Source organism: Talpa europaea (genome assembly GCF_964194135.1).
Source record: "Talpa europaea genome assembly, chromosome: 8".
Lineage (NCBI taxonomy): Eukaryota > Metazoa > Chordata > Mammalia > Eulipotyphla > Talpidae > Talpa > Talpa europaea.
The window spans coordinates 71,210,984-71,223,496 of NC_140075.1; the positions used below are offsets into that span (position 1 = coordinate 71,210,984).

Genomic DNA, 12,513 nt, shown 5'->3' on the forward strand with positions numbered 1-12,513 from the left:
AAAACCACACTTGAAAATGTTGGAATTGATAGAAGCAAAAGAAAACTGATAATGGCAGATGCTACTATCAAATTTTTAAATAATGTATAGAAAAACTTCAAATGTACAGAAAATATTTAAAATGTCTCATGTATAGGAAACTGGAAAATCAAATCTATGTCGAAATATTTATAAGGAAAACAGAATCCTATTGAAACTAACTTGGGCAAAATAGAAAGGAAAATAGAAAACAAACTGGAAATGATTTAACTGCAATGCATAGAAAGAAATGTTTGAGAATTTGAATCTTTTCAGGAGAATTTCTCCAATGGTTATTTTCTTAGCAAAAACTGTTATCAGATTTCAAACAATAAAACTGTAATCAAAACCCTCGAGTTAAAAAAAAAGCAAGGATCAAAATGACTTGTGCTTTCACATTCAGCCTTTTACCCAGGAGGGAGCATAGTAGGGCTGCCAAATTAAGGATGCTTGGTAAATTTGAATTTTAGGGAAACAACGGATGATTTTTTTTAGCATAAGTATATCCCATGCAATGTTTGGGAAATAATTCTACACTAGAAAATTATTCACTGTTTATTTGAAATTCAAATTTATATATTCAGTACATTAACTCCTTGTTAAATGCATTGGAAATAGCTAACATTCTCTGGATTGCCTTTTCATTTTGTTTATGGTGTCTCCTAAGAAGTTTTAAAAAATGTGACATATTTTTATTTCTTTAGGTTAGTGCCTTTTCCAGTTGTTTTGTTTGTCTTCCTCCTCTTCTCCTCTCCCTTCCTTTCCCTTTCCTCCCTCTCCTGCTCTCCTTTCTCCTTCTATTCCTCTTCTCACCTTTCTTCAAGAAATTCTTCGCAACTAGATAGTTCATGAACTCAAGGAATTAGTATCAAATGTCTTTTTTTTTTTTTGAAGTGTAATGATACTGCATTCATTAGTCTTTTTTCTTTTAGAGAGATACATTAGAAATGCTAACAGATGATATAGTATGGACTGGAATTTTCTTCAAAATAATATGGGGAGTTAAGTCTTTGAATAATTTAAACCTTCAAAGTTACATGCAAAATTCGATGAAGCGCTTCTTCCACATTTGTGGGAGGAGTGGCAGATGCTTTTAGATCTAGGAGAGTTCAAGTCGAGTCTTTGATCTGTTGGGATTTCTAACACATGTGAACTCTCAACACAATTCTTTAATTCTACCAGATGGAGCCAAATGGTTCATATATGTCAACGTATAACTTGCTTTAGTTATAGATCTCTTGCCTTCTATTATACAGGATGGATTTCCAGATGTTCTTTGATTTGTAGTTTGCTAATTTCCCTCCAAGAAACTTTCAAGAAATGGTTTGGAAGGGTGGCCCTTTATTTTTTTTTTGTCCTTCATGATAGCATTTTCAGGCTAGCTGATAAACAAAGACAACACTGTAGAATCTGACATACTTGGTTTAAACTTTAAAGAGAAAAAAAAGCTGAGTTGAAGAATATTAGAAAGATGCATATGACCTGAATTTTTTTCTTGCTTTGAAATAAAATGAAACTGTAGTCTGAGATCTAGATTTCAGGATGAAGTAAAATATCCTGTTCTAATAAAAACCAACACACATCTCTGGGCTCTCTTTCCTGCACATTTAATAGCCATAAATTTTACTGTATGCTTTCATGTCCCTAGTACTCTAGTGGCCCAACTCTTACAGAAAGGTTTAACTAACCCATTACTAACCCTACTGGTAACTAATGAAGGAATGCAGTAATAGTTCTCAAGCAGATACACAAGAGTTCAGAGAAGTCTATTTTGTCTGTCTCTGATTATGTGCCCTTTAGTTAAGAACAGGTACTTTAGACTCAGAGAAGAGATATTTTCATTCTTGTTAATCCTCACCTGTTATTCATAAAAACAAGCACATTTTATAAAATGAGATAGAGAATATCAAATAATCAACTGTCTCTGCAGCTTCCATTTTTGCCTCAGAGGCAAAAATACATTTATGTGATTTCTAGTGTCCACAAGCATAGTTCTTATCATTTGATCCATAGGCTAGTAGCACCCAAGAACTCTGAAAGTGTTAGTTTTTTGCTTCCATATGGTAAGACAATCATTCTGAGTCATAACAGCACTTAAAACCCTTCCAATAGAAATGGCAAGCTTGGGATAAACATAAAGAGTAAGAGATGGGGTTGGGATAGTAAAGTAGGAGGAGAGTCTGGAACAATGAGGAAATGACTGTGGGGGAAGTTCCATCCATTTAATTTTTATTGTAAATGCTTCCTAAAAAAACCTGAAGTGCTGAAAAGTCTTATGGCTGAGATACTACACTTTCCTATCAGCGTATTTCTATTTTTTTTTTTTTAAGATTTGTTTATATAAGAACCAGGGTACAGGCCAGATGCGCGGGAGGGTGAGAGGACTCACCAGAGATAGAGCGGGGAACAGAGCAGGCAGACTGACGGAAATACACTGCTGAGGGGAGCAGCGGGCGCAACAGGAGAGGTCTGCTGTGCCATGTGGGATTCTCCGTGGCCATGGCCGGCGGGGATTGAACTGGCGCTGCAGAGGCCGCGGGCAGCCTCACAGCGTGGTGCTCAACCACCTGCGCCACCAGGGGAGGCCCCGTATTTCTATTTTTAAAAGAGCATAAGGATGATAAAGCAGTTTAATCTTAAGTTTCCTGATAATGAAGGCAAAAAAAAAGGTGAAATCTCAATTATTTATTCTAAATCAGGGATCAGCAAACTCTAACCTGCAGATCAAATTAGGACTACTACTTGTTTTAGTAGAGCTCGACTGCGATCAGTCAAATATTAGTTTATGTATTCTCTGTTTTGGGGCTACAATGGCAGAGTTGCATAGTTACCACAGAGATAGGTGCCTGGAAAGCCCAAATATTTCTATTTGGATATTTACAGAGAGCTTGCTAAGCTATGCCCTACAGTACTATGGAGACTGAACAGCAAAAACTGCATAGGATCTGTCAAAAAAAAAATACAAGAATTAAAACGTTTAAAATCATTAAATGTTACACTGCTCCATTACCTGTCTCTTACTCTTTTGATCACTAAGATTACTATGGTGATCTAGTAACAGAAACAGCTATTATGAAAGTGATTACTAATATAAATTATAATTACTCAGAATGTCCCAAGGAAATTATAATTTTCTATAACCTAATTGTCATCAGTTAACAGGTTAAGTAAATGCAGAACTGGGTTAAGAGAAGGGTTCCAAATGTAGTCCAGGATACAATGGGATCTTGAACAGCACATAGTTCTTTACCATTTACTGCACCAAATGAAAACTACGTAAAATCTGATTTGTATACCATGATTCTATTTTTGCAGAATTGAAAAATTATAGAGAAAATTTATTTTATATGTGGTGTTCTCTATTTTTTGGATAATGACCATTTATTAATTTTATAATTAGAGGTAAACTTTTCATTTGACTGGGGGGGGAAAGTAATGTATCTCTAACATCTGAATCTTAACTTTTTAAAGATTTATTTATTTATGCATACAAGAAGTGGGGTACAGGCCAGAGGTGTGGGGGATGAGAGGATTCACCACAGACAGAGTGGGGAACAGAACAGGCAGACTGACTGAAATACACTGCTGAGGGGAACAGTGGGCAAGACAGGAGAGATCTGCCACACCATGTGGGTTGCTCCCTGGCCAGGGATCGAACTCGTGCTGCAGTGACTGTGGACAGCTTCTTAGGTTGCGTCTTAACCCCTTGCGCCATCAAGGAGGCCCTGAATCTTAACTTCTACACAGATTTATTCACCAATATTCTGAATATGTTTTTCACATTTCTTTGACAGAAAAAGGTTATTGGCTCCCAAGACAAAACTTGTTACTGAGAAAAAGAATGAATAGAAAGAGTAAAGGTTGGGTAGTATTTGCATACCACTATATTACTGATACACTGATGTTGTGGCATATATTTTCTAACCTAAAGGTTTTTCTCTAATACCTTTATTTCTCAAGGCAAGTTCTCTTTATTTTTATTATTTTTTTTTTTTTATAGAGGCATGCTTTATTTATTTGTTTGCTGGTTTGTTTGTTTTGTTTATACATGCACTGGGTACAGTCAGAAGCGCGGGAGGGTGAGAGAACTCACCAGAGCCAGAGCGGGGAGCAGAGCAGGCAGAAGGACCGAAGTACACCGCTGAGGGGAGCAGCGGGCGGCAGGAGAGGTCTGCACACCATGTGGGACCCTCCTCTGGTGGCCGGGGAGCAGCCGGGGATCGAACCGGCGCCGCAGAGGCCGCGCGCAGTTTCGCAACCCAGCGCTCAACCGCTGCGCCACCGGGGAGGCCCAAGGCAAGTTCTCTTTAAAAGTGAGTATAAAGGCTAATGTTGAGGGCCTCCCCGGTGGCGCAGCGGTTGAGCGCTGGGTTGCGAAGCTGCGCCTCTGCAGTGACAGTTAGATCCCCTGCTGCTCCCCGGCCACCTGAGGAGGGTCCCACATGGCGCGCAGACCTCTCCTGCTGCCAGCTGCTCCCCTCAGCAGGTACTTCGGTCCTTCTGCCTGCTCTGCTCCCCGCTCTGGCTCTGGTGGATTCTCTCACCCTCCCGTGCTTCTGACTGTACCCAGTGATTGTATAAATAAATAAATAAAAATAAAATCTTAAAAAAAAAAAGGCTAATGTTGAAATCTTCCTTTTGTTATTAGTGAAATTAACCTAGCCACTCTGCCTACTTAAATCAAACTATAACCACATATGTGTGCAACTCACCATAACCCCTTAAGACCAAACAATTTTAACACACTGGGAAAAATAGCTAGCATTATAATTAGAGAATGGACTATCTTCAAAGTTTGGCATAGGGATTAAATCTCTGCTTCTCACACATTTCTGCATATGCTTACATATTAACAAGGACTCTGTAGTCAGTATTAATGAGACATGTAGCCAAATACACATGGGAACTAAATCTAAAACTTGGAACACAGTATGCCTTTTGCATACTAAAAAAGGAAGTTACTCCGACCAAACCACGGTCCCTGAATATCTTTTATACCTAAGAAATAGCTCTATTTTAAAAAAATTTCCAGATTGGTATTTCTTAACAATGTAAGCATTTTCCAAACTAGCTTTCTTCCTTTTAATGAGATTCCCTACCATAAAATGTTGCTGTTACAGATGGAAGTTATTTTATTCCTCAAGGGTTTGGGCAGAAAAAAATTAATCACTACTGTAGACACCTGAGTACAAAAAAACACTGGTTTCTATTTTCTGTACATAATAAGTGTGTGTATTTCCAATTCTGATTTGTAAAAATTCTATAAATTCAGAATCCTTGAAAAAAATGTATCATTTTATTTGTACACCTAAAAAGTTGTACATAGAAACTTGTAATACAGTTCCATAAAACTGAAAGAACTGTCAGGGAAAAGGGAGGGTGTTACTTTTATTGATTGCTTATTAAGGAAGTTAGAGAAATACAACAAAAACACAGTAAAATGTTTAAAAAATTAAAGAACATTTTCCAGGTACAAATTTTATAAATACAAAACAAATCCACAAATTACTCTGAATGCTAAATAAATATCTAGTTAATAAACTCAAACTTAATACCTCCAGCCAGCACTGGTACAGCACTTCAAGGATATAAAATTGGATTCACTCATGTGTAGTGTTGAAAGAATGTGTTCATTAAACAATTCTTAGACATACACACTTCCTCCCTAACTGTGCTATAACAAATGATTTATCTATATAGACAAATCTCCCTTAATACCACACTTTTAAAAAGATCATCAACAACAAAATAAATCATAGGTGAAAAAATATTTCCCAAGATACTGGGACACATGAATGATCTCAAAATGTATAAAAACCTCTGTAAACCAGTACTGTATCCAATACATCTATCAAACTTATTAGATACTGAACAAAACTGTAGCAAAGGAAATCTTTCCTACATTCTCCTGAGTGCTTAATATTAAAATTGAGAATATAGTGCACATCACACTTCAGTGTGGTCAATAAGTTGTTATTGCTTTGTACAACTATGTCTGCTTTAAAGCATGATTTAATGTTCTGTTTTCATGAACAATTTGTTTTTCCTCAAATATCCTTTAGAAGGACAAAATTAGATTCGCGTCTTTTTTGCAGCTGGTGGTGTGCTAACTTGATCCATATTCCCAGGTGTGACATGGAGTCCAAGCTTTTGAGCCTGAATATGAAAAAATGCTTGAAGTCTAGTTCCAGCTTTTGCTTCACTTGTGTTACGAGGGTTGTATTCAAAGCAGTTCGAAAACATTAACTCAATATCATCAATAAACTCAGCTAGAAAGAAAAAAAAAAACAAATGAGATTAGAATGAAAGTACATAAATAACAAACATACTTTTGTTTGTATTATATCTAGAAACATCATTAAGAAAATGGAAATCTAGATCTGGGGCTTTCTGAGGGGGTGGGGGAAGAAAAGAGTTGGGGTAAGCACAAAAGACTAAGGTGGAGGACTATGGATGCTTTGGTAGTAAGAGTGACACACTGATATACCTGTGGTGGGGTGGGGAGAGATGGGGGGAAAATCCTATATTGTCAAAACACTAGCAAGGATATAAAACAACAGTACTTCAAAAACAATAAATTTTAAAAATATGTTGAAGATATCCTTCAGCTGTCTTGGACAACTTGGATGTGAAAAAAAGAAAATGGAAACCCCCCAAAAATAATTATAATAAATTAAAAAACAAAATTAACAGGTAACTATTAATCAAAGACACTTCTGCAGGGGAGGGGGAGGGAGAGGGATCAACACAGGGGAGGGAGAGGGATCAAAACAGGGGAAGGGATTTGTTCTTACACAAGGGACTATGGAGATGGTGCACGGGTGAACTGGTGGTAGGAATTTTGTGGGGACTACACCTGAGAGGAGAAAGCATGAATTGTACAAAAAGGAAGAATGATATAAAATATATATTAAATTAAATTAAAAAAGAGAAAATGGAAACCCATTTTTTCTTTAGAAATTGAAGATTATGAATCAAGGTAGCAGAACTGAAGCTTAAAATGTTTTAACTACAAATATTAAAATTCTTTTATTGAAACTATGCAATTGTGTAATTAGATACATAATTATAAAGAACTTCTATTAAGACAAGAGTCTAATATATTCTTAACTCATTCAATCCCCATCCATCTTTCACCTTCATATACACGCATTTTATGAACTTCTTAGATACCATCTATGCAATTACATTTATACATGATTTAAATAAAAAAATCTTTAAATACAAATAATTATTAGAAAGAACATATATTACTTACATGCTAATTTATATTCACATTTGTTCACTTTTTCACGTATTATATTTAAGGCGATGGGCTTTTTAATGATGTCATAATAGTCAGGGACCTGTAAAACAATTCAAATATAGCTCATCTATAGAAATTTATCAGTGATAAAGAAAATTTATCAGTGTTAAGTGGTTAAGTGCATGAAGGTTTGCACTTAAAAGCAAATTTGATATCAATCTCTGAATATTATTATTCCACTGAAACCAGATATTTCAGTTACAAAGTTGCAGAAGCCTACCTGAGTATAAAAAAAATTAACAATTTATCATGAGAGGAAAAGATTGATTGTGTGCTCTCTTCTCTCTATATATTATGTATGTAGGTATTTAAAATTTCTTTAATGAACATTATTGCATCTGTAATAATGAATAGAATGTACATGTGAAAAAACTTAATTCAGTATACAAACTCCTCGGGGGGGGGGGGGGGAAAGAGTTGGAGTCAACATGAGATTTAATTCTAATAAAATGATACTCAATGTTAATTAATGCTTCATGATCCTGTTCTAGAAATCTCAAAGCAGAAGTACAATGATGTTAATTTTTCATCAGAAACCATGTACACATCGACAAGTGAGAATCTTTGTATCTAGTTCTATCTAGGCCAGCATACCCTCTGCTCCATTCAAACCACCTATCATTTCTTACTGAAGTTCCACCTTCCTTCAATAACCAGACCAAATAGTTCTTCCATAAAAAACTTTCTAATTTCTGTAATTTCTCCCTTCAGAAATGTTCAAATCATTTTACTCTCTACTTCTGAAAGACCATTATAACTTCGATTAAAGCACTGAAACACTGTTCTGTCACAATACATAATTCTGTCATACATATATAAATAATTATAACACTATTTCAAATTCATTAGCTACACCAGACCAACACTTATTTAAGAGTAGCTGTATTTTACATCAATATCTAACTCCAGTCTCTGGGCCAGTACCATTCATCATCACTTAGGCATTTAGAAAAGCAAATGGTTGGCATCATCCCACCCTTTGGGTGGGGTCCTATAATCTATGTTTTAACAAGCCCTCGCAAGGGATTCTGGTTTATGTTGAAGTTTGAGAACCACTGTTTTATATAGTAGAATATACTATTAATGGTACTCAGTTAAATCAACTCTATTCATATTCATGGCTACACAGAATAAAAACATTGAGATGATTTCAAAATACTGCCATCATACACAAGTATCAGTCACAGGATTAGAAGAGACTGAGGAAACTATGCTGTATAACTCCGTTTTGGTTTTCTTCAACATAAGAAGCCATGCAACTTCCAAGTGGTTTTGAAAAATAGATAGTGACCAAAAGGTGTTTTGATTACTTCAAAGTTGCCATGTGAACTACAGGGTATATAGTTATATTTGATAAAGTCCATACATGAATACATGATAAAATCTAATAATATTACCTGAATTTTAGAAACGAGTTTCAAAAAAGGCCAGCTGTCATCATGCCGTACCAATTCTACAACAAGTTGTTCAAAAGCAGACAATTCATGAACTCCTCCCTGTCGGCCTGAACTCCTCCTATTCAGTGTCACGGGAGATGATTCTGAATAAACCATTTTATGAGATGACAAAGCAAAATATTTGATCACAAGGTAAACAAGGCCAATAAATACAAAGTAAATCTGAACAGAAAATCAATACTCTCTACACTGAGATATTTAACTTATAGTCTGAAAGGTATGAAAATCTGGACCAAATATTCTTTATTTTCTTTTTGATCTTAAAAATTTCAAATTGAACCACACATTCATTGGGAACAGATTGCAAAAAGAATGCTATGCAAAATAAAAATTTAGAACACAAAGTTTGTGGATTGTTTTCTTAATTCCATTTTATTAAAAATATGCTTTCAACTATAGTAAAATGAAAGTAAGCACTTCTCTAGTATTACTGAAACATGTCCTTAGTAAAGTAACCTCTTCAGACCCAGAAATTATACCTCTTTATAAATTTACACTGCATTCTTACTTTTGAAGTTAAAGATTATTATTATTTTTTTAAAGATTTATTTATTTATTTATACAAGCACTGGGTACAGTCAGAAGCGCGGGAGGGTGAGCGAACTCACCAGAACCAGAGCAGGGAGCAGAACAGACAGACTGACGAAATACTCTGCTGAGGGGAGCAGCGGGTGGCAGGAGAGGTCTGCATGCCACGTGGGACCGTCACCCGGTGGCTGGGGATCGAACTGGCGCTGCAGAGGCTGGGGGCAGCTTCGCAACCCAGCATTCAAATGCTGTGCCACCGGGGAGGCCCCAGATTATTTTTTAAAAAAAGATTCTTCTTATATATCAGTTTTACATGGGGAAAAATTTCTAAATTTATTTATTTATGCTCAGAAGAACTGGGGCGTAGGTCAGAGGAGGGGAGAGGGGAGGTGGTGAGAGGATTCACCAGAGACAGAGTAGGGAGCAGAACAGGCAGATCTACTGAAACACACTGCTGAGGGGAGCAGCTGGCGAGACAGGAGAGGTCTCTGTGCCAGGTAGGTTAGCTCGGAGCTAACTGTCCGCAGTGGCTGGCGATAGCTTGATAATGCTGTATCTTTAACCCCTGCGCCACTAGGGAGCCCACTGGACATTTTTCTAAAAGAAAAATGCTTTCTCATAAAATCTAAGAGGTACAATGAAATCTAAGGTGTATTAATTAGTAGAAAAGGGTAGTATAGTCCATATATGAATCCAGGTGTTTAAATACTCTATTCACATATAAATCCACACATATAAATTTCCCCCTTTAGTTTCCCTTAGAAACAGGTTCAATTATTTAACAAATCAATCAGCACAACTTTTTTTTCCAGTAGTTTTTTTGAATAAAATTTTTTAGGTGTGTTTCATTTTTCCAGATAGCTTGGAATTCAGAATTGGGAGAGAGTAAAACAGATTAAGTGGACAGAAAAAGCTAAATTAGACCTCAGTGTATTTACCTGATACCCTCCGTCCCCCAAAACCCAACAACCTGGGCCTAGTTGGTGATTACTCTCTAACAATATTACTACTCCCAACTCCCCATCTACCCTGAACAAATTTGGTATGTCATCTGAGAACCTAACCAAATAACCTGAAGTAGCTTGCCTAGGCAATGATGAGCATGTGTATTTTGAAGGAAGAAAAGGTGAAAAAGAATGAAGTGTTAGAAAGTGTTAAATGGAGGGTTTCAAATACTGACCAAATATCCTGTTTGCAGACTTCTTACATCTATCCTGCTACATGAGTAGAAATACTAGTAATATAGTTTACCTTTATTCCCCAAATAGCTGTACCTTCAATAAATAAGCTTCAGGTCAGGTTGCTCCCTAATAACTTTATAACTTAGAGACAGATTTTTAAAACATGATCCAAAGTATCTCAATATTCAATCTGTCCAAATTATTCAATACTCTTAGGTGAAGATAGCTTAAATCAAAACCTATTCATACCTGCAGATTGTCTTTTCCTGCCTTTTCTCTTAGATTCATTATCCTGGAGAGAAAGCTTTGAAGCAACATTGAGAGATCTTGACTGTTCAGTTGATGTTGTGGCAATAACTCTGAAGTTAGGTAAGTTGGGACTATTTTCTGGTGTGTTATTAGCACTTTTCCTGCCTCTGCGTTTTCTACGAGGACTAAGTAGTTCTACACAGACATCTGCTTGCAGTGGGCCATGACTCTGGCGAGTAGAACGACTGGCAATTCTTAAAGATTTGGTTTCTGTAGGAGGAGCAGATCTTATTTTTCTTAGGTTTCTACCAGTAGTTTTAGAAGAAATAGCTGTTTTGGGTGTACTCTGCTGACTCCTTGAAGAATATCTTCCAGGATCTTGTCGCTGGCCGCGACTTGAGAAAGAAGAGCTCAATCTCCCTCTTGTTTTAATTGGCAATCTAACTTGTGGTCTTCCTCGTTTCGGTGGGCTACAAAAATTGTTAGAAAACACAATTATTGTATAGAGTCAATGATTATTTTTATTCCTCTTTTCTATTCAGCTAAAGAGTACTATATAAATTACTTTTCTATGTTATATTTTCTTGGTAACTCCAGGACATTGTCATAAAAATCAAATCCTAAATTTTGATGAACTCTAACAAAAGCCTCAGAATAATCAATAAATGTACTCCATGTTGAAAAACTTAAGACTGGTGAATTAATCTTAAAATGTAAATCATCTGTCTCCTTTAGCTTTAGGAGACTATCACTTTCCATTACTATTTATACTGAAGTAACCTGCAGTTTTTGCAAATGGTTGCTACTGAAAGAGACCTTAAACTTGTGACTCCTGAATACTAACAATCTCTTTGCTACCTTTTGGTTCTTACTGTAAAATACAAATTAGATTTAATCTTTTAATTGCCTTTAAGTTGTAGAAAAGGATGAAACTACACATTAGCTTTTCTCTCCATCTCCCTACATACCTGGACTTCCAATTTACCTAAAATATTTCCAAGAATTTTCTATACTCTTTATGATCTTTATGCTTAACACAATACTGTTCTTATAAGTTATAGGGAATATGGTTCCTGACATATTCCCATATGGATCCTGGAGTCTTTGAAAAACAAATTGTTTAAAACAGATGTGGTGGCTCTATTATCCCTCTTCAGACTATGGCCTTTTTAGACTTTGCCAGTTTAGGTTGCCCTTGCTTCACAATCATTTTCCTGATTCCACATGAATGGGGTTCAAATGCTAAAAGGGTGGGGGAGGATTCTAAGGGACAAATAAGGCGAAACTGCTTCACTACTGCCACAGCAGAAATAATCAGTCTCCAAATTAATTCATTACGCTTAGATGTCATAGCTTGCTAAGTTGCAGAAAACTTGGCTATATGGTAGTATAGAAGTTGTTTCTGGGTGTTGATGTAGTAAGAGTATTAAAATACAATGTACTTCCTGACATCTTTCTCTCTGTACATTGCCAAGATCACCAATATTTGGTTATAACTTCTTGAGAAAGCAATGAAGCATTGGAAAACTACATTTATTTTTATCTTATGATTACTGACATGCAGCTTTAGGCATAAAATTATGTAACATCAACCTTGCTGTGGATCTGATGGGCACCTCTGTCCAAACTTTAATTCATATTTGATCTTGTGATCTGGCTAAGCTCTCACAGATATTACATTCCCCTGGGAGTAGTTTCAAATATGTATAATACATAAAGCAAAGATATCTTCAGGCCATTACACTCTCTTTTTCTCTTTATACACATGCACACC

General features: G+C 36.1%; 1 protein-coding gene across 3 annotated transcripts in view; it reads right to left on the bottom strand.

The window, feature by feature from the left end:
- Positions 1 to 6,090: 6,090 nt before the first annotated feature.
- BAZ1A (bromodomain adjacent to zinc finger domain 1A) overlaps positions 6,091 to 12,513 on the bottom strand; it is a gene marked incomplete at both ends in the record, with an annotated part of 90,265 nt that continues 83,842 nt past the window's right edge. For all 3 annotated transcript variants that reach the window (XM_084240911.1, XM_084240909.1, XM_084240910.1), the window contains 4 exons: positions 6,091 to 6,287; positions 7,277 to 7,364; positions 8,722 to 8,864; positions 10,740 to 11,209. In XM_084240911.1, the coding sequence (XP_084097037.1) occupies positions 6,091 to 6,287; positions 7,277 to 7,364; positions 8,722 to 8,864; positions 10,740 to 11,209 (898 nt within the window). The remainder of the gene's footprint in view (positions 6,288 to 7,276; positions 7,365 to 8,721; positions 8,865 to 10,739; positions 11,210 to 12,513) is intronic.